At 46.6% G+C, this 21677-nt stretch overlaps 2 protein-coding genes across 2 annotated transcripts in view; both read left to right on the top strand.

The window, feature by feature from the left end:
- The window catches only part of LOC142574714 (neprilysin-1-like), a 34490-nt gene extending 32351 nt beyond the window's left edge, over positions 1-2139 (top strand). The window contains exons 13-14 of the mRNA XM_075683739.1: positions 254-312; positions 2108-2139. Coding sequence (XP_075539854.1) covers positions 254-312; positions 2108-2139 — 91 coding nt within the window. The remainder of the gene's footprint in view (positions 1-253; positions 313-2107) is intronic.
- Positions 2140-2324: 185 nt separating this feature from the next.
- On the top strand, positions 2325-18816 carry LOC142574140 (neprilysin-1-like). Its single transcript, XM_075683300.1, has 7 exons — positions 2325-2371; positions 3515-3582; positions 4766-4896; positions 11522-11587; positions 13065-13172; positions 17343-17419; positions 18452-18816. The coding sequence occupies exons 1-7, from the start codon at positions 2364-2366 to the stop codon at positions 18549-18551; spliced, it is 558 nt and encodes a 185-aa protein (XP_075539415.1). The 5' UTR covers positions 2325-2363; the 3' UTR covers positions 18552-18816.
- Positions 18817-21677: the final 2861 nt, after the last annotated feature.

Here is a 21677-nt window from a genome sequence, read left to right as displayed (position 1 = left end):
AAATCTGAAAAAGCTAAGCATAAAAATACCAGAATATGGCGAGGTAGAGCGCTCACGGGTATAGCCATTGTCAAAGAAGTTCGTGCGTATATTTCTGCGCTTAAGTCAGTGAACCGTTAGGAGAGGCAACGCCGACATATGCTGCGGTCGCTCAGGTGCAGCGGGAGGACTTAAGAGTTTGTCATTTTTTTTACTACTTGTGCGCTTTTTGTGCGTCTCATGAAATGTTTCATTTTATCGTGCATCTCCCTAGATGGCTCGCGTCTGATTCAGCGTCCTCCATGTACTACAGCCTCATTGGAAACTACCTGCGTAAGTGCGCCGGCCATCTGTTAGCTGGGCCAGCAGAACTTCGAAACGCTATTCAAACTCGAGTTTTCGGGTGCGACTGTTTCCGCCTCGCCGTAGCGCGAGCGTATACAGGCGACCTCCTCTATCGAGGCGCCCCCTGGATCGCTTCCTTCTGTGCTCAACGGTGAGGCGGAAGCAGCCGCGCCACACGCGGGCGTCCGTCTGGTGGCACGTGACCAGACCACTGCGCCCTCCATAGGCATTGCAGATTCCGCTTTCCGGACGATATTCTCCGGAATTCGTTACCCCGCAGTGATTCAGTGCACCGCGTTACACCCGCGGCCTGGGGAAACGCGAACACTCCCTTTACAAGGTACCGTGAAGCGCCTTGAGTAACGTTCAGTCAGTTTTATTACTTTTACAATTCTCTCATAATGTGTATGTATACGTTAATGTTTTCCTTTTCGTCTTGTAGTGATAGTGCTTGACCAGTGCACAATTTAGTGTAGTAGGTTCCTCATGTTGGCTTAGTTCCGCACCGCCCCACTTCTGCACTGGCCCTGCATGACAGGCTGCAGCATTTATAGCTAAACAAGTAAATAAAATTAGCAACATAAGACGTTCTTTTTTTGCAGTTCTGGAACCGGTTATGAATTCTTCGGATGGAGGGGTCGCATTAGGATCGACTGCCGCACTTCTTCGGTTAAATGCTCGTTAATGCAATTTTCATCATTACTCGTCTAATTACTGCCAACTTGTTTCTAGAATCACTTGTACTTTTGCTACCTCGAGTTATGTTAAAATCTACGCCACTGTGGCAAAAGCAATCCATAGGAAATCGATGAATCATCTTTCGTCATCTCATCATATCTATAGGGGTGTTAGGCCTACATGTGAGAACATTATACAAATTTTAGTCCTGATCCCGCCCCCCCCCCCACCACTACCCTGTAAAGAAAGACATTTAATTTGCTTTTCTATTCCCATCTTTCATTTCGTATCCCTATTTTCCGAAAATTTTGAGGAATCTTCTCAAAAAGCCTGTTTATGTAGGGCAAACTTGACAGATTTTGCGTGAAACCTCTTCTCGAACCACAGACGAACATGCAATCTACTTCCTAAACTATGATATTGAAGAAGTTACGCACTTAAGTCACTAAGCCAGTTGGGTCACTAGTCCGGTTTAAAGCGGCCCCGCATAGTGCGTCATGGCACAGGCAAGATATAAATCGCTGTTAGCGCAGCATTGGGAGCTATATGCCCTCTTTAAGACAAGATCAACGTTCCTCGCACGCTCCGAATTTTGCATGGCAGACAAAGAAAAGGAGTCGCATGTTCAACGAATAATATCGACAAAGAACGTGTCTGCTTAGCTGATGACATCATGCACCGATAAATATCAGTGCGATAAAAAGACACAGCACACGTACAGGCATACTGTTCTACTATTACCGCCAACGCTTCCCCCAAGTGCACGTGAGCGTTAATCTCCCGCGCATGCGCACTCGGTGCTAGGTATTGCTAACGGTAAAACGGTAACGCTATACCAAAATACTCTCTCAGAGAGTCTTAGCCAGCCGGTGTGACGTAGTACCACTTACGGAGTACTGAGTTGCCGGAGACGTAGACGGTTGCGTTGAGGACACGAAGCTATGTTGAAGCGAGAAACGATGCTATACGTCAGCAGCGTCATAATGTTGTCGACATCATCTTTTTATTATTATTATTATTATGCTTCAACCAGAACACCCACGTAACACAAGAACGTTTCTAATGGGTTGTGGTTTAATAAGTCGCCTCTATATGTCACCACCAGCTTGGCTGTTGCCGGCCACGTCTTCGGTGTAACCCGGCATTTCGTGAAGAGCAACGCGTTCTTTATACGCAGACGAACTAAAATTTTCTCATAGTGTGTGCATACCGTACAAATCTGCGACGCTGTCAGATGCAGCAGGGTCGCAGTTGAGTTGGCCTCGTCGCCGCTGCCGATGGCTATTTTGTTATTAATAATTATTACTTTTCTTCCAGTGCTGCCACTCGAGTTCCTCCAGTTTCCATTTTTTCTCGTCGACATGCCACCGTAAGTGCTCTGGAATATATGTTATGTAGTGTTACTTTTGTTTCCTCTCGGCAGCATTAAACGGTCAAGGACGCGTAATAAACAGGCAGCTGGACACAAAGAGTCGGAGGCTGAGCCGGCTGTCTCGATAATTGTACGATGAAAAGTTAACATCGCTGCGCACGTGCGTGTTCTACGGCACATCGTGCGCACGGCGGGGCGACATATGCGCAGCCTTCGCATACGCATCTCGTGTCAGCGCTGTTGACACGTAACTTTTCGGGAAGGCTATTTCGTGTCATTTCTTTCGCAGAACGAACAGGGACGCGCATAAGGAATGAAGACTAAGTGCTGCCTACAACTAAAGCTGCGCCCACATATTTCGTTTGTTGTTCTGTCTACAACCCTCTAACAAGATGATACAAAACTTAATTCTGGCTTACTACGATATCATAATGAGGCATGGCGTTACCGCCTAGAGTTCCTTGAAGAGGCCCTGGGGCGATTTTGTATCTTGTACAAACGCACTGAGTCGTTATGTAGGCCGTGAAAGCGCGTGGTCGTGGTCATCCAGTCGGGTCCGTTCATGTTTTCATGTGCTGTGCAGGACACCATGGTTGGTAATTTAGTAAGTGAACATTTACTGAATACATACGGCCAATAAAACTAAGAACCTTAATTGTTTATTATTTTGCTATAGATCGATATCAATGCTTCGCAATTTAGGGCAAAATGCAACTTTATTTAACTATACGTAGCCAGGGAACTATATAGGCAGGATGGCCTCTCGCAAAAAAGACGGAGACAGCAAAAGTGCTCGTCCTGTCTTTTTCTGTGATGTCGTTTAGCGCGCGCTGTTACGCCGTAGATAAGTTTAAAACGATCCCGGATTACAATCCTCGCACACGCAACATACCAACATACGTTGTTTTACAAAACAACGAACAAAACGCCCAAATAATACTTATACGTGCATCTTCGAAGCTGCAATATGGGGCGCGCATGTTTCAGGCAGCAGGAGAAAGAAACCTACCTATCTGATCGCTTCTGTCATTTTTGACGCTGGTCATTAACGACGTATCGGCATAATTGTTCAGTCTTACGCCAAAGCATCGTATGCGACAATGTAATTAAAGCCAGTTTTGATCTATTCACGATCCGCAGGCCAATAAATTTCGGCGCTTTGGGGACCATAATTGCCCAGCAGATCGTTTATGGCTTCGGAGATCAAGGTAAAACATGGCGATATATTTTTTTTATATAGAGTTTCTTTTTTTTTTCTGCAGCAGTGTTTCAGATTTTGACGAAGGGTCATTTTCATTTTGTCTCCTGCTAACAACGCATGCATCGACGCACGTGGAAAGTCCGCGGGCGGTATTGAACTTGCTAGGTATTGCGCATACTTACGTCCAAAAAAAAACGCTTTACATTTTAATGCCGGATGCAATGGGACGGATACCCCCGCCGGTTGGTACGCGCCTCTTCTGCGCTTACATTGCATATGATAATAGGCAGTGCAAGGATCATATAGTCACGACGTCAGAAGTACTCTTGGATTTATATAATAACCTTCCCGAAGCTATTGCGCCATCGTAAGTCTTCTCTGCAGCAGCTCGTTGAGCCTATATTGGCTACAACTGGACAGCTTTCGGGCCACTGCACTCACAAGAAAACGAACGTTTGTAATGTCAAAAACATTTTTTGGTCATTGCGAATGCAGCTGCCTAAACGATTCCGATATATAGCGACTCGCGTACGCGAGCGTGTAATTCACTGCAAACTATACGCGATGAAATACGTTAGCTGGGAATGAAAGACAGGTTGCTGCTGTAACAGCATGTTTCGAGGCAATCAAACAAGGCAGCTGAAGCACAAGATGCGACAGAAGAGACGTGCATGCGATATCGAGGCAGTCGTGCCAAATGTTACAAAAACAAAATCTCAATGAAAATGCAGTATCACATACAGTGATGCCCTATGCGGGGTAACGACTGCATCGCCGGATTTCTGCCTAGCAGTCCTAGCAAGGAAATAAGAGGTTGTCCAGCGTAACTTGTGCCAAAATTTTAAAAAATGTGCCAGTGCCGCGCGTAGCTGGACAAAACCAATGTAATGTTGTTTGCCGTCGCTTGGAGCAAACCGGACCTTCTCTTTGTATTTCGCCTAATTACATAATTGGTTCATATTAATTAGCGGCTGAAATATTATAATCGGAGCAAACATCTCTATCAGAAGATTGTAGGTCATCATCGAAAATTCCCGATCCATCTTTCTGTTGCTCAATACGTGCTATATAAATGTTTCTTTTTTTTTCTCTATCTCTATTTTCGGGTTTCTTTCAGACTTCAAAAAAATTATTTTTATTTACTTCAGCGGCTACACTCCGAGCTTCATAAAAAAATATCGCTCGCGCAGGGTCCCTGTACGACGAGAACGGCAAGCTCTCCGAGTGGTGGTCACGTGAAACGCGGCGGAAATTCCTGCCGAGAGTGCGGTGCCTGCAGGAGCAGTACAACGATTTCAAGCACCCCATCACCGGACAGCCGGTGAGCACACGGGCCCAGACGGGGCGTGTCCGTTCTCCACCTCTGTAGCCGACATCCGCAGATATGTATGAAAACGTGCCTGATCTTGTACCCATGATGTTCCTCATATTGGAAGAACGTGACACGCCTATCGACAGTAATGAGAAAGAAAGAAAGAATCGTGGAAAAAAAGGCAGGAAGGGAGTGGCGGGAGTGTAGGCGTTTATGGCTAATCTATTATAGTTGCAGAATATTCCGAATCTTGTGTTTGAAGGTTGAGAATGCTCGAGAGGAATCGAATGGACTCTGACATTCGATCCTTATGCCATACGACGATTCGACAATAGAAATATGGAACATTCTTTCCTAGTCTGATATACCGGATGTTGTGAGAAAAAAAAAAAGCCTACAGTGAGAACGCACTTTGAAATGTCGCCTAAAACCTCTCTTGTTAATCCAGCTCGACGTAAAAATACGCGGGGCTTTCCAAAGAAAAAATGGCGTGCTTTCTTTTTTGGCTTCCGCCGTGCATGAACGCACAGTTATTTCCTGAATTAAAGAACAACTCGTGTGAGCTCAGCTCATTCTTTCCCCAGAGTGTCAAGTATACAGTGCGTAGAAATCATTTTTAAAAAAAATACATTGTTGGTTTCACGTGCCAAAACCTCGATCTGTTTATGAGGCATGTCGCAGTGACGGACTCCGCGGAATAATTTCGTCCGCCTGAGACTCCTTAATGTGCACCTAAATGTAAACGCACGAGCGTTTTTGCATTCTGCACCAGCCGTCGTGGTGGGATCGCGCTGCGACCAGGAACCGAACCCTCGACCTCGTGCTCAGCAGTGGTTCAAGGTGAAAAGTAAAATCACAGTGTCGTAATGAGCGGAAACGACAGTTAGAACGCGCCAGTAGGTGAACAATCACACGGTTGGAAAATGGTAACAGTTTCAGCTTACGCATCTATATCTTCTTCATTTATTCATTTCTTACTTTCGAATGACGTCCCACCCGCGGCGATTAAAACTTGGGGCTTCCTTCTGTATATATGCTAAAATTTGTATTATTTCTATTATTTGCAATAAAGTCGTATTTGAAATTGAAAATGTGGCCGGACACTATTGACGCAGATCTTTGGGGCCAGCTACTCCGGGCGGCAGCTGCACTTTGTACGCTAAAAAGAAACATTTAGGCTAAACTGCTTTCGCAGGTTCCGCTTCTGGGATCGTTAGTACGCTGCTCGTACTGCGAGCCGAAGCTCGGTGTGCAGGAAACAACGCGTAAAAGACAATGGTTAGCGGCACCATTTAGAAATCCCCCACAGAAGCTTTCCGTAGCCTCATAGATAGCCCCATTTTCGCAGTTATAGTTCAATCGGTTATCTACATAAAAGATGTAAATTACATTTGAACAGCAAAAAAAAAAAATTCTCCACATATCTGGATACCTCAGGAAACATTCCGCGCGCAAAACGACATAAATATAAAAAAAAAGTTTCATATTTTATTTATCAACGCTGATATTCTCGGCGCAGAAACTACTACATCGAACGCAAAAAAATTTATTTCCATTATTTTTTCTGCAAGAAAGGACTATTATTAAAACGGCAGAAAATGAATAATTTAACTCTCTTTCTCTTTAATGCCTGTTTGACGTGCCTTGCCGATTTCGGCTGCTGCTTTCTCCAATATTTCTCGGAACCGAATGATCGGCGCCATTTTTCCGCATACTATTCGACAGGTAATCTACGAATGCATAACAGCGCTATCACCGCGTCTCTGTTCGACCACAATATACTTGACGGCGAACTTTCTAAATCAGCTGTACTCTTCTTCTTTATTTTTTTTTAGAGCGCAGCTCAGGCGCCCACGCGCCGTGATTACTCAGTGGGTGTGGTGTTGGGCTGCTGAACACGAGGTCACGGGATCGAATCCCGGCCACGGCGGCCACATGTCGATGGAGGCGAAAACGTCCGTGTACTAACATTTAGGTGCATGTTAAAGAACCCCAAGTGGTCGAAATTTCCAGAGTCCCCCACTACGTCGTGCCTCAAGATCAGAGAGTGACATAATCTCTCCAGTTAGGCGCCCGTTCTTGCTGTGAGCGTCGGCGTGCCTCGTCCTCCCTCGGCGTAACCGAGCGAACGAGCGCAGCGAACAATGGAAGAGCGAACGCGGAGCGCAGCGGCGGATGAAAGACGGCGAGAGCAGGAAAGCGGAGGAAGCCACCAGATGGGGCTCGCACAATAGGTACGAGGTGCTCCGGGGTATGTGGCAAGGTGTAACGGTTCGAGGACTTACGTTTGGAAAAGCGGTTGTTCGCTTGAAGTCAGGGCTACAATCAGGACTCGGTGGGAACCAAAGGTCTGTGGGTCGCCTCGCATTGGGCGCTCGCGGGAAGACTACAACTGAAGCTGTGCAGGGTGATACGGGCTGGACTAGTTTTGAAGTGAGGGAAGCTCGCAGTAAAATTGACTATGAAGGACGACTGAGGAATGTGGAAGAAAGTAAATGGGCTGGGAGAGTGTTCAGGTATCTGTGCAGGAAAAAAACGTTGACTCACAGTGGAGGAAAAGAACTAGGAAGCTTACCAGCAAGTATGCGGCCTGTAGGGTGGGCAACACGGCAACAAAGCATGTCAAGCGGAAAGTCAGAGAGGCTGAAATAATCTCATGGGTGGCGGCAGTGGAAAAGAAACCTGCCATGAGTAAATACTTGAGGGGAAAAAACGAAATCAGGGAAGAAACAATTTATGATAACTCAAAGGGAAGCGCATTACTTTTCGAAGCGAGATCGGGATGCCTTAGAACACGCACCTATAAAGCCACATATAAGAAGGAAGAAGAATCATGTGCTTGCTGCGGTAAAGCTAGGGAAACTATGGAGCATGTTCTATTAGAATGCGAAGACGTCTACCCAGCGGTCGATTTAGGCACCACTGGCCTCCTTGAAGCACTTGGGTTCAGCGAGAGCAGTGGTAAAGTAAACATGTCCGCAATAGGCATTAGTAAGAGGCGATTGGAGGATTGGGGGAAGAAACGTAGCAAAACGACAAAAAAACGCAGGCGTGCAAAACCAAAGTTCGCATAGTGATTCACAAAGTTTGGTTATGGGAAATCATCGTGGGTTTTTTTTTTCCTTTTCTTTTTTTTTCATTTTAACATGGGTGGGACAGTAGGCAATATAATAAAAAGAGCTTGGTGGGGCAACCCACCGCCCCGTTACAAAGGGGACGCTCATAGCATCCATCCATCCATCCATCCATCCATCCATCCGTATATAGCAGCGGCCGCACCAGCCGTGCGGGGGAAAGAAAGAACCAGAAAGCTCGCCTTCGTGCATAGTGTTCGGCGCCAGCGTCTCTCGGTAAATATTGCGGTTCCACAAGCTGCAGTTGCCGGGAATTGGCAACTGTGCGGCCGGTCTATATTACAATTCTACGCGTCGAAGCTCTGCCCGTCGGTGCGGTGACCGGTGCAATGCCTCAGTATATCGCCAAAGGAAAACGCGTGTAGAGCTGCGCTCAACTTACGCATATAGCGAGTATCGTAATCGTCGGTGAATTTTGTTGTTGCCGTTAGCAGGCATGGTGTGACACCGCTACGCCGCGTTGCAGCCCGTGAACGACACGAAGTAATGAGGTTCACCAGAAATAACAGGAGCACCACCGCCTAGAAGGCAGAACATCTATGCATGCATTACCGCACGCACACGGGGCACTTCTCTGCTTGGCTATAAATCTTACTCGCTTCATGTATACCACGGTATACAATATATGGAGCACAAAGTATTCAGCTGTCCTCATTTATCGCAAAGATACGTCGCTTCCGCATTTAGAAGGGCAGGCATGTTCTGCACAAGGCCGAGAGAATACACAACGTGAACCTTCGTTAACCAACTACGGCTCAAGTGTGCACGCTTCAAATACCGTTGTTTCATACAGATCGCCAAACTGTGACTCCACCAGCTGCTGAGATGACGGTGTATACTGTTGACTGTAAGGCCGCGGGTTCGAATACCGGCAGTGGCGCCTGCGTTCCTATGGGGGCGTAATGCAAGAAATATCCCTGTACCATGCATTCTGGCCCGCAATGGGATCTCCGGTGGTCAGCATTCGTCCGGAGTCCTTCACCACTGCCGCATCTCTCACAACCCCTGCCTAAGAGGCGTTAAACAAAACCAAACAAGCAAGCAGTCTAGTTTTCGAAGAATTGAGAGTGGTGGGAGTTGGTACATATTTTTTTTTTAAGCAGCCCCTCACCAGGTCACATAGCAAAGTTTTGGTGATACGCTGGAAGCTGTTACTTGCCCTCTAAGGAGTGTTCTAACGCAACAATTTTTCAAATTAGTTCATTAATAACAGAGATAGAAATGTTTGAAGTGGCGCGAACCCATGATTTCGAGAGGCGAGTATCACCGCATCATAGAGACTCTCCCCACTGGCACCATCTAGGCTCCGCTAGCGAAATTCCTCCCCTGCTTTCTCCCATACCGGAGCCGGAAGATCGTTTGACAAATACGTCACTCTCTCTCTCTCTCTCTCTCTCTCTCTCTCTCGCGCGCGCGCGCGTTTTTGCTGAGTGACGCACTTCCGGTGACGGTCTCGCGCATGAGCTGTTGCGTCTGTCTCGTTTCGCGCAGCGGACGATTTTACGCGCTCTGCACGAGCACACCTGACCAGTTCCATAATCACAAACAATGAGACATGCGTGAGAGGATGAACGAGCACGATGGCGGCCCTGGAACGCAGTGGAAAACGGCATAGTTTCGTTCTCTGTCCGCGCGACTGCATGACGTAGGAACAAACAGACGAAACGGAAGTACAGCTCTCTCGCTACGGTACGACGTAAAGTAAAACACGCAGGCATTCGGTTCGTATATATTGTATTATTTCTCTAAATAAATTCGTCTATTGAAGCAACGGATTAACCAAACAGCTGATGTTACTTTGAATGATTCTCGAAGTCACGTGTCATAGCGAGTGACGTCACAGCACCCATGTACGTAGACGCACTAGCGCGAGATACGTCGTCTCTCCTCCTAGGAGCACGGCGCCTGCGAGGAGAAGGGCAAACGGCGTTCGGTTTGAGATTTCAGGTCTTTCCGCGACGCGTAGCGATGTAAAACTTTCCAGACACGATCGTTAGCACGCATTGTATGCACTGCGCTTATCAGCTTAAAATGTCGAGACCTGGTTAGGGGTCTTTTAAGCGAAGAGCTTTATATGGTTCTTTCGGCTGATTTTGTGACAGGTAATTGGTGGGTTGGACTTTCACCGACACATACAAAGGCACCAATGCATCTGGCGCGTGATTTTGCGTAACAGAGTTGCGGTACAGGTTCGTCACCATTAGCTAACACTAATATATGATAATAATAAAATGGAAACTTCGATGCAAACATAGTTGTTACGTTCTTCCAAGCTTATGAGCTCTAATTATGTAACTGGCCGCGGTAAAAAAAATATAATTTTTTTATAATTTTTTTTTGTATATGGTTCGCCAAATTTCATTAAACACTCCGGGCTGTTTCAGAGGTTGCGGAAAATAGGCGATACGGTGACCACGCGAAGCCAGAGCGTGGCTTCGTTGTAGACGTGCCGCAGAATTGTGCGTGCAAGCTAATAGCCCGGCCCACCTGCAAGTGCTAATTCATCCGAGAGCCCGAGGGCGTGTGAAAGCTTAGATGTTGTGGTGAAGCGCTCGGGTAGCTGACAGCCCTTCTTCTCTCCCGCCGCTCATTCCCCCGTGGCGGCTGCGAGAGAGGAGGGCTCTGCTACAGGTGCTTGGCTTAGCGGATCTGTTTGTTCTCTTCGGATTGCCGCAGTGAAGCAAGAAGCGCTACACCTACATATCCTCGCAGCAACAACTACAAGCCTTCACGCGAATCATTATTTTAATTACACGAATGACCTTCCAGAAGCGTTCGGCTATTAGCTCGCATTGGCAGTCATCGTAGATGTGTCCGCACTTCCAGAAAATACTTTAGTTACGATGAGTATGATGGTTTTAGGAACCTCATAGTAGCACAGCACAACAGGCAACACGGTATACTCACGTTGTGTTTCCCACTGTCCTTCGTTTCTTGCGCGTTGCTGTACTATGTTCCTAATTTGGCTTCCGCACCCGCCGTGCTTGACTCAGCTGGTATGGTGTTGGGCTGCCGAGGTCGTGGGATCAAATCCCGGCCACGGCGGCCGCATTTTGATGGGGGCGAAGTGCGAAAACACCCCTGTACTTAGATTTAGATGCACGTTAAAGAACCCCGGGTGGTCGAAATTTCCGGAGTGGGTCTGGGCGGGTGCCCAGACCCTCTAAAAAGACGCCGGACTCAAATCTTGTTGATTTGAAATAAAAGTTTACGCTCTCTCCCCTATACGGCGTGCCTCATAATCAGACGGTGGTTTTGGCACGTAAAGCCGCACAATTTAATTCTGCTTCCGCCTCAACCACTGCTAGACTCACCTGTGGACGCACTTTCACACCCCTTTTCCCATTCGCATCGCACGCACTGTGGACGAGCGCGCACCGCTCGACAGTCGGTTCGTAATGACAGCATAGCGTGATTCGACTTTTTGGCTTTAAACCTACGAATGTTTACCGGGACAGTGAGTGTATACATTTGCACGCGCCATTTTTTCCCCTTTGCAGCTCGATGTAAACACCACCATGGAGACCAGCGTTGCGGATAACGCGGCTGTCAGGCTGGCCTTCAAGGTAGGCGTTCTAGCAATGTACGAGTGCATCGCTGACGAGCTCCATTTCGCGGTTATATATATATATATATATATATATATATATATATATATATATCAAAAGATACCCCTGATGGCTCTCGACTACGGTATTGCCCAGGGCTAACACAAGGCAGAAGTATTACAATAATTAATAAACCTATCATAGTGAAATCGTAACACTAACGAAAGCAGTGTAGATTAATGAGTAAAAAAAATAAAAGTTCACAAATAAAGAAAGCATACCGCACGCGCAACACGAAATAGGTATTTAAAAATGGTACAAGACGTGTGCACTGAATTCAAGTGGCAATACGTTGAAAATTAGTAAAAAGCATACACGGTGTCCCGACTGTCATGCACCAGGATTTAAACATATGCAAGCGCCACGCAGCTGGGCTGAAGCAAGGTAATGTTGTTCGCCGTCTCTTGGAAATACTCAGATTATATCTTGCATTCCGCCTAATTAAATAATTAGTCTTAAATGATTAATCAACTTCTCGAATAATATAATTACATCGAAAGTGTCAGCGAGTAAATTGTAGAGCAATATGAAAAACTTCCGATACAGCTTTCTGTTCAATGCGTGCTCAAGAGAGAGAGAGAGAGAGAGAGAGTAAAACATCTTTATTAATAATATTTGAATGGCGAGAGCAGTGTGGGAGGAACCCTCAGTCCAGGGTCCCTCAGATGATTCCGGCGATGTTTCGAGCCCGTTGTATCACAGCTCGGAGGACATCGGGAGGTTCGATAAAATTGTTTTTCCGCGCGTTAAATAAGCCCTCGAATACACGCAAGATTGCCGCGCGACTGGCCGCTCGAGGCACTTTCCGTGAGTTCGCGAGCTTCTTTCACGCGCGGAAAAACGCTTTCATATAGCACGTATTGAGCAACAGATAGCTCTACCGAGAGTTTTTCATGTTGCTCTAAAATTTTCTCATTGACCCTTTTCATCTGTTTATAATATGTAAGAAGATGATTAATTAATTGCGACTAATTATGTGTATAGGCGGAATGCAAGATGTAATCTGAGTACCTCCAAGCGATCGCAAACAACAATACCTTGGTTATATCCAACTACGTGGTATTTTCGTATTTTCAAATCTTGGTGCAAGATAGTTAGCTGACACCCTGTATATCATACGTTATGAAAACAAAAGAGAAACTTAGTATAGGCGACTTTAACTGCATCCGGAGATAATGTGAAACGACTAGCTGGAAACAACAAACCGTCTTAGCACCTTTCTGGGGCAAGCTTAATTCAGCAAACACGCACGCGCACATCGTAGTACAAAGTCGCCATCATATCTCATTCAACACGTATCTACGAAACGCCGCTCATATGAAGCAGTAAAGCTAAGGAAAACCTCGTTCGCTAACTTTTGGAAGAAACTCCCTAGACTTCATCAATTCCACCGATTTTGCGCCCATATATGCAGAGATCTCGCATTTGTACGCAGGCATTTCGAGTGTACCAGACCAAGTTCGAGGAGCGGTACTCCCTGTACACCATACCAGGCACCGAGCCCAAGACCATGGAGCAGATCTTCTTCATCGCTTACGCGCTGGTGAGCCTCGGACGGTGTGGTGCGGGCTGCTTGTGACTGCGTAGACTGTAGTCCCCCCGGCCCATTTTTGTGGGCTTTTAGGTAGCAAAACTTCTGGCATGGTCCATTGCTTTAATGTGATAGCACGTGATTGTCATATGTTCTATCTATAGACGAAAGTACAGGCTCAGATCGCAGCCGCCGTTGTGTCTGGGCGAAGATACCCTTTCGTCTTATTCATTTTCCAGGTTGTGGGTAGGGGGTATATATAGATTGCGGAGATATAGATAGCTACACGCATAGTATAAGCACACAATACCCAGTTATATGCTAAAAAAAGCTCTCACCTCAGTGGGCAGTCGAACTTGCATCCGCCGCGCTTGCAAACGCTATAGCGCTCTATGGTCATCAGGTCGTAGAGCGCTACACTGAGGTTACCAGCGCTGCTTTACACTGATGCGTAAATAGTAGCATCAGGTGTACATTAGTAGCTGAACTGCTGGCTGATTCTCGCGGTAATTTCGCATACATGAAGCACTTCGCGGTGAGTTCGGTTTAATACGACCTTTACACAAGCATCACTTGCCTGTTTTGTTAACAGTAAAGGCGAAGTGCGCATCGTCTGCGGCGACGACCTAAAACATGTCCATTTCGCTGCAATGCAACAGTGGCGTCATCTCACTCAATGTTTGTGAACCAGACCTATCGCCGTAGTGGTGATAGACAGATGGCGCCATCGATCGTACCGTTGCACTAAAATCAGTGTTTCTTTATAGGGATAGAAATTCGATGGACACTCTAGGCTCTAGGTGAATACTAGCCGTCGACTTCGCCGCTGCAGGTTCCGCATAAAATCCAATTGAGACACGATCGCGCGCCCATGATCGCGCGCCCCGTGCTGTGGATGCGAGGGAAAGCGTGGGAGGGTGAGCTGAGGAGGCTGGTGGCTTGATGGGCGCCGTCTTCTCGGGCGCCCAATGTTAGAGGTCACGTGATAAAACGAGCGCTAAGGGGGTGGGCGGAGGGATCGGGCAGGTGAGCGCGCGTCTTATCCGCAAGCGTGGCTGTGGCTGCGCATGACGTGGGCGAGTGCCTACGCGGCCCCGCGCACCCTGTCGGAGGTAATGTGCGACGGGAGGTCCAAACGCTGGGAGAACCAAGACGGCTGGCGGCTTCGTGCGCGCTGTATTCCCACGCGCCCAGTGTGGGAGATTCCGTAATCTCAAGTTTTGGAGACGCGCTGAAACGAGAGGCAGCACGCGAAGCATTCGCTCGCCGGATCTCTTCATCGCGCCAGCGTTATGACAGCATTGGTCCACGCCACGGCCATCGAGTGATATGTGTTCATGCTTGCCGATGGGTTCGTGGCACCAAACATAATTTCGATTTACACGGCCGATAAAGGTACACGAAGCTTACTTCGTGTAGTTGTCAAATGCTTCGCTATCGATGCTTCGTCTTTCGTGCGGAACGGCGACTTCTTGTGTGTGGGTCTGTGTGCACGTATGTGCGTGTGTGTAAGCACACGCACACATTGTAAACGAAAGAGTGAGTAATGCTCGCATAAGGGGTATTAAACTGAACCCACGGCAAAATGCCACATCCGTTCAAAATTTGAGCGGAAATCGGACAGGGGTTAGGTAAAAGAGGCCATGAATGCGCAGTAGTCGGTCGTATTTATGCGGCGTTCTGTAAGAGCGACGGCGTGGCAGCAACCACGCGCAGGTCTCTTACCGTCTAAAATGGGTGTAACTGCAGCATAACTTACCAAAAGCACCTGCTCGAAATGCTTGGCCTGATCTTAAAGAAACACTAAACAGAAGCATAATTTAAGCTGTATTCGTAAATATACTCTCCTACAAAACCAAGAAAGTTGATCGTACCGTGAGAGGAGGCTTAATTAACCAGGAAAGGTGCGAAAGCAAAGGACACGCGTGGCTATATGCAGTTTGTATTGCTCCTTTCTCGCTGAATTAAGTTAACATATAATACTTCATTTTCAGTTTTCGTTTCGTTGTACTAGTTTGTTTGAGAAAAACTTGAAACTTTCGCGGTAATGTTGATTACTTTTGTTGTGTTTGCACTTATTATATAATGTACCTTTCCATATATCAAGATCTCAAGGAGACTTAGACAGCAAACTCCTAAGATCTTGTTTATAGTTGCGACGTGTACATGGTCGTGTTGATTGCCTAATGAGGTTACTGATACCTTCGAAAAAATTTTAACGCTCCATTTCTATACTTAAGCGTCATAGATATGTTCAAAGTTAACACATTCGCAATCGGCTGAGTTGATCATAATGCACATATGTTGAGCACCAGTCCACACATGCTGAGTGTTACAGTAGATGGTTTTAGGTAATTACTGAAAAAAAATTGCTTTATCGTCTAGGACACCCCCATTATAAAACCCTGCACACACTTCTCACTCAATGTTACACAGCATGTGGTCAATAATGGATTCTGATCGGATAGTGACACGGGTTGCAGCGGAAATAACATTTCTTAAGGCTAAGCTACTGAAGAAAATATAAATGATCCGAAATGTTTTTTGCATAAATTCATATTAATATCGCCACGTGCAATCAATGAAACTTGGGATGCTGTGGTAGATGAGAGATCCCATAGTATAGACGAAACCACTAACGCTTCATAGACAGCACCCACTCTAACACCACACTTCATCTGCATAAATACTGTTTCAGCTGAAAGCGTACATTGAGTGCTCCTAGGAACAAGGTCATAAACAAATTTATTACTAGCAAATAAGGAGACTCCACCATCACGTGAAGAACCCTGTCGAGGCGTAGATTCCATAGTGGATCCAGGTAAATGTACGGTTTCACCTTCGTTCAGCCATGTTTCGGTTATGGCTAGTACATCATATGTGAATGTATGTTGCGAAAAGTCAGGTTATTTGAATTCTTCCTAATGCTGTGAACGTTACCGTTTAATATAGAGAAATGGTCTTGCTCAAGCCATGAATTGTCAATTCGAGAAAGAGGCAGTGTAGATAATTTGGTGTGTCCGTGCCTCATGACCAGCAGCAATTATGAAACCACTTGGGCGATACCATTTGTAGAAGGGCTGACCGAGGCCTTTGCCCTGCAGTGGCCGTATTGCAGGCTGATTATTATTATTATTATTATTATTATTATTATTATTATTATTATTATTATTATTATTATTATTATTATTATTATTATTATTATTTGTAGAGGTGGAATAAATGACGCGTGAATTATCAACTTCTTTCATCCAAATCTTTCCGTGCGACACCCAAGTGAATTTGCAATTTCTTTTTCTCATTTGGCCTTCAGGGCGTATCCAAGAATTACTTTGTTGGCAGGGCAGAAATATTCATTAATAAAGACAGGGCTGTTCTTTCCTTCGAAACCCAGGCCAGAACTGCTTACTCTAATTTTTTTTGGAGAAATTCAAAATTTTATTTCCCCACCTCCTGCCTTTGAAACAAAGTTTACGTCAATGTTCTGTCTCTGCACATGCCTAGAAAGAACGCGGTGAATTACACCAATAGCCAATTCTTCTGCATGTACCATTAAGACAGCTAGATACTCTCTTCATTGTTGAAATTGGATTTTTCTCTGATGTGTTTAAGATTCCTTTAATATCTAGGTTATTATTACGACTGCACTGGTCTAAAGCTGTTAGGTCATCTTTTGCTTCTTTCAGCTCCTTCGAAACACATTCATTTTATTTTTTAAACTCAGTATTTTCTCCCCTAACTACGGCAACTTATTTCTTTAAAGCAAACACTTCTTATTTGAACTCTTCAAATTTTTATTCAGAAAGTCTATTCCCGTGTTAATGAGGTGAATTTCTTGCTCAATTATTTGCTTTAGGTCTTCCTTCAGATCGGCATGGCTAGCAAATAACTCAGCGAAATCCCCTGCCAGCTCTTTTGAGGTTGAGGGTTGTTTGTCAACCATATTAGGATTTGATTCACAGAGCAGTCTAGGAGCCGTAAACAAATAAATGAGAAAAAAAATGTTCAAGTGGCCATGGCCAAGGGCGTACCTGCACGAAGCAAAGCCATACGATAAAGGACTGGCTGATCTTGCTGCTTCCTGGACTGCCCTGGTATGATCTTCGCCGTGGATTACGCCACACAACTGTTGGGCAGTTTTTTTTTATTCGATATTCTTTCTTTCTTTTTGTTGACACACAGTCAAGATGTGAAGTGACGCGCAAGCGTTCCATCTACAACTACCTGCAATCACGGGAGCAAATGCCCAACTGGTTCAGGTAAGTGCACCAGGCAGCGTGTGTAGACAATGGCCAAACGCCAACAGAAACCGGTTTTTCTTTTTTAAGTTTCCGCACGAGGCAGTACTTCGTCATTGATTAAACCGTGGAGTTCAACTGGCGGAAGGAGACCGTACCGAGAAGGTTGTGCGAGATGAAGTTGTCGAAGGCTTCGGATTGATTTGGACCACCTCCTGCTTTCCTAACGTGCATATATATCTAAGCACTCGAATGCTCTTTGTTTCCTTTATCGAATTGCGGCTGCCGCAACAGGGAATCGCGCCCACAACTTAGTGCTCGTCATCAGAGCGCAGTTAGATTCTTAACTCAAGCATATGACTGTATTTATTGGTTTTTCATCGTCATTACCACGTGGCGATTATTTCGCCCAAAAGCTGGCTACCGCGTAAATATTAGGGTGCCCCGGTATACCATGCTTCTCCTTGCGGCGGGAGGCGACGCTCACATCAAGGCACCCTAGTAATTATGGCTTTCTGAGGCACCTAATGTTTGTTTCGCAGAGGTGTCTTGCATTCCTCGACCTGGACCTCTCGGCTGGAAAGCAAAATTAGCGGAAGTGAGATAACGGCGATCCCCGCTGAATCAAATCTTGCGACAGAATATAAGTCAGTCTGAACGGATCGCCAATGTTTAGCTTTTTACTTGTTAGATTGTGTATTCTTGACCAGACTATGGTCACTGTTATACTTTGCAGCCTATCACTACACTATATGCCACCGTGTTTCTGTGTATATGTGCCGTTGGTTTTCTTTGCGATAGCAGTTCTGAATACGTGTTCATATTCTAGGAATTTTTTGTGCGTGTGTTATAATGAGAAATGTGAAAGAAAAGGACAAAAATATTTTTACTGCACAATAAAAAAAGCTGTGCCTGGATGTCGAAATTCACTCCCCGCCACCTCCGGCACTACGGTGTATTTCCAACCCGTGTGTTGCCTTTAGATATTCAGACCACAATTATTTTTTTTCTTTTGCTTAAGCACCGAATCCGCCTTTTTTTTTCCGCTTGCAGGACCACGATTCCCTTGATGAACTTCGAGCGGTTCTCGCACGCCTTCGGTTGCAAGGTCGGGACCATCATGAGCCCCGAACGGAAATGCCTGGTCTGGTGAAACAGGCCGACGCGTTAGGACAGCGTTCGCCATAACAGGCCGTAGAAGCTACCGCCGCGTCTGCCTTGATTCTCACACCTGGCCGTAACCGGGTGTATCGCTTACCGTCACATTTATATCTGATTATTTACTTTTAATTGCGACCATACCTTCACAGGACTGCGGACCGCTGGCATAAACTTGGACGTCTTCGACAAGTGGCACTGTTGTCACTTGCCGCACAGTTGCTCGCAGGTTCTTCCGGGCTGTTCGCACCTCGGGGTGGGCGTTCTCGCTTCGCCGAGTGAACGGATTTTCTTAATCCTGAGCTACCCGTCGCCGCTCTCTCGCAAAGTCCAATCTAGAGCTTCCGTAGTGTCTATGTGACAGGGGGAAGAAAGAAAAGAAAAGGGAGTCTAGGACTAGCCCCTAGTTACGACATAGAAGGGGGGAGGGGCCGCCCTCCTCCCCTGACTTTAAGCACTGCATGCGTCCGCGAATTGTTATCTGTCCCTGTGAGGACACCTTCTCAAGACAAAGCAACTGATTAATACCTGCTGCTGAGTTGGTTAATTCGCGATTTAAGCTTAAGAATAGCGAAAAAAAAGACATGTACGCGTTGTGCTGTCCTTCTCGTCAAAGTATATCTCTTTTTTGCCCTATGTATAAAGTCATAAATCCTAAAACAGCAACTGGTTGTGAGCAGCATGAGAACACCCGGGGCAACACACCTTGTATTGTTGTCATGTGAAAATAAACAAACTCAAGGTAACGAAGAGTTCGATCATATCATTATGTATTTTGGGCCTGCGGGCAAAATTTCGCGAAGAAACTTTTTCGGGAGGACGGCAGCGGGGAAAGGGGAGGGCGCTTAGTCGGCAGTGTTCGGAAACGTATGGATGGATGGAAAAACTTTATTTTCGTCAGAACGCATGTGCGGACGATTCCGTGCTAGATGGCCATCAGCTCATGGCTGACGGCGACCTGGGTGGCCCACTCCACGGCCCTGGTCTGGACGACCGGGTCTGAGCTGGCCAACACGGCCTCCCACTGCTCGAGAGAAGGATCACACATAATATCCGCCGGTGGCGGCGCTATGCTACAGCTCCATAATATGTGGTCATAGGTGGCCAGTTCCTGGCACCATCTGCATTCCGGCTGAACGTCCGAGTAGATTTTGTTTAACACGTAAGGGTTATAGAAAGATCTCGTCTGCAATCTTCGCCAGACGCTTTCCTGCGCCTTCACCAATTGCTTGTCCGGTGGAGGGTAAATTCTCCGCTCAAGTTTGTAATGGTTAGTAATGTCGTGAAAGGACACCAGCCCATCTCTCGTGGACCTCCCTGGAACGTCCGGCTCACCTGCTCGGCTGACGAAACCTCGAGCATTCATGTGAGCCGCCTCGTTCCCAGGGTTCCCAGAGTGGGCCGGTACCCAGACAATTTCCACCTCCGTAGTCCCTCGCCCCGTGGCCTGATTTAGTAATCCTGCCGCTGTGACAGAGATTCTGCCCCTCGCCAAATTTCGGATGGCTGTTTTAGAGTCGCTGAAAATCAGGTCAGCTTCAGTATTACCTATAGCTAGCGCTATCGCCGCCTCCTCTGCAGTTTCTGAGGAGCGGGTTTTGACTGATCCAGAGGTGACTAAGCGTCCCCGCCCGTCCACCACCGCAACTGCAAATGCGTCCTTGTTCTTACACTCGGCGACATCTGCGTAGACTGCCCCGTTGTACTTCCCGTACTTAGCATGTAAATCTCTGGCTCTTGCCTTCCTACGGTTCTCGTGATGTATCGGACGCATATTTTTAGGTAAAGGTATTATGTACAAGCCCTTGTGCATTTCTCGCTTCACCTGAATTTTCATGTCCCCAGCTGGAGGATCAACTCCAATGCCGATCCCTTCCAATATATCCCTCCCTACTTTCGTTTTGGAAAGTCTACTGAGTTGCATCGCCAAGTGTGCCCCCCGCAGTTCTTCCAAGGTGTTGTGCACCCCTAATCCCAGCAGCCTTTCGGTAGAAGTATAGTTAGGCAACCCAAGGGCCGCCTTATACGCCTGTCTAATCATAGCCTCCACCTTGCCTTTCTCCGTCGCGTCCATCTTCATATAAGGCGTCGCATACACTATTCTACTGAGCACACACGCCTGTACCAGCTTACACAAGTCCTTTTCCTTGACGCCTTGTTTACGATTGGCGATTCTCCTGATAAGTCTCACAGTAGCATTGACAGTATTTTTGAGCCTTTCCAAGGCCTCCCTATTCTTCCTGTTAGTCTGCAGATACAGCCCCAGGATCCTGATCGTTTGGACCTCAGCGACCGGTGCACCCCCCACTTTCACCTTCAGCGGTGGTGGCGGCACATAGTGCCTCGCATGTATCCCTCTTGGTTTATGCCTAAGCACAAAAAGCTCGGACTTGGGCTGAGAGCACAAGAGTCCTGCCTCCCCCGCTAGCTCCTCCACAATATCCACTGCCTGTTGTAAAGTTTCCTCCAATTGTGCGTCGCTTCCCCTTGTTACCCATAGAGTAATGTCATCCGCATAAAATGTATGTTTAAGTCCCGATATCATTGCCAGCCTGGGCGGTATCTTGATCAAGGTGAGATTAAACAAGAACGGCGATAAAACCGACCCTTGTGGTGTCCCCCTGCCCCCCAACAGGAAAGGATCCGATTTAAGTTCTCCGACTACAATCTCCGCAGTCCTATCCTCCAGAAATGATCTGATGTATCGGAAGGTTCTACCCCCCGGTCCTATGTCCGATAGGTTCCTTAATATTGCCTCATGGGTGACATTGTCAAAGGCCTTTGTGAGGTCGAGCCCCAAGATAGCCTTGGTGCCCGTGCCGTACCCAGGATCAACCACGTCCTTTGTGAGCTGTATCATGACGTCCTGCGTTGATAAATTAGCCCTGAAGCCAATCATCGTTTTAGGTATCAATTCCTTGTCCTCCACATAACCCTGAAGCCTGTTGAGGACCACATGCTCCATCAAACCAGGGAAGAAGATGTGTATTGAGAATCTTCGACCCATCTCGGAAACGTAAGATTTCCGAAAACGGGAAGGGGCCGCTTACATGAGAGAGGGGCGATTTCGGGATTTTACCGAAATCAAGGTTACAACAAGGCTATAAGCGTACTTTGTTTC

Source organism: Dermacentor variabilis, chromosome 3, assembly GCF_050947875.1.
Source record: "Dermacentor variabilis isolate Ectoservices chromosome 3, ASM5094787v1, whole genome shotgun sequence".
Taxonomy (NCBI): Eukaryota; Metazoa; Arthropoda; class Arachnida; order Ixodida; family Ixodidae; genus Dermacentor; species Dermacentor variabilis.
This window is presented reverse-complemented; position numbering and strand designations above follow the sequence as displayed.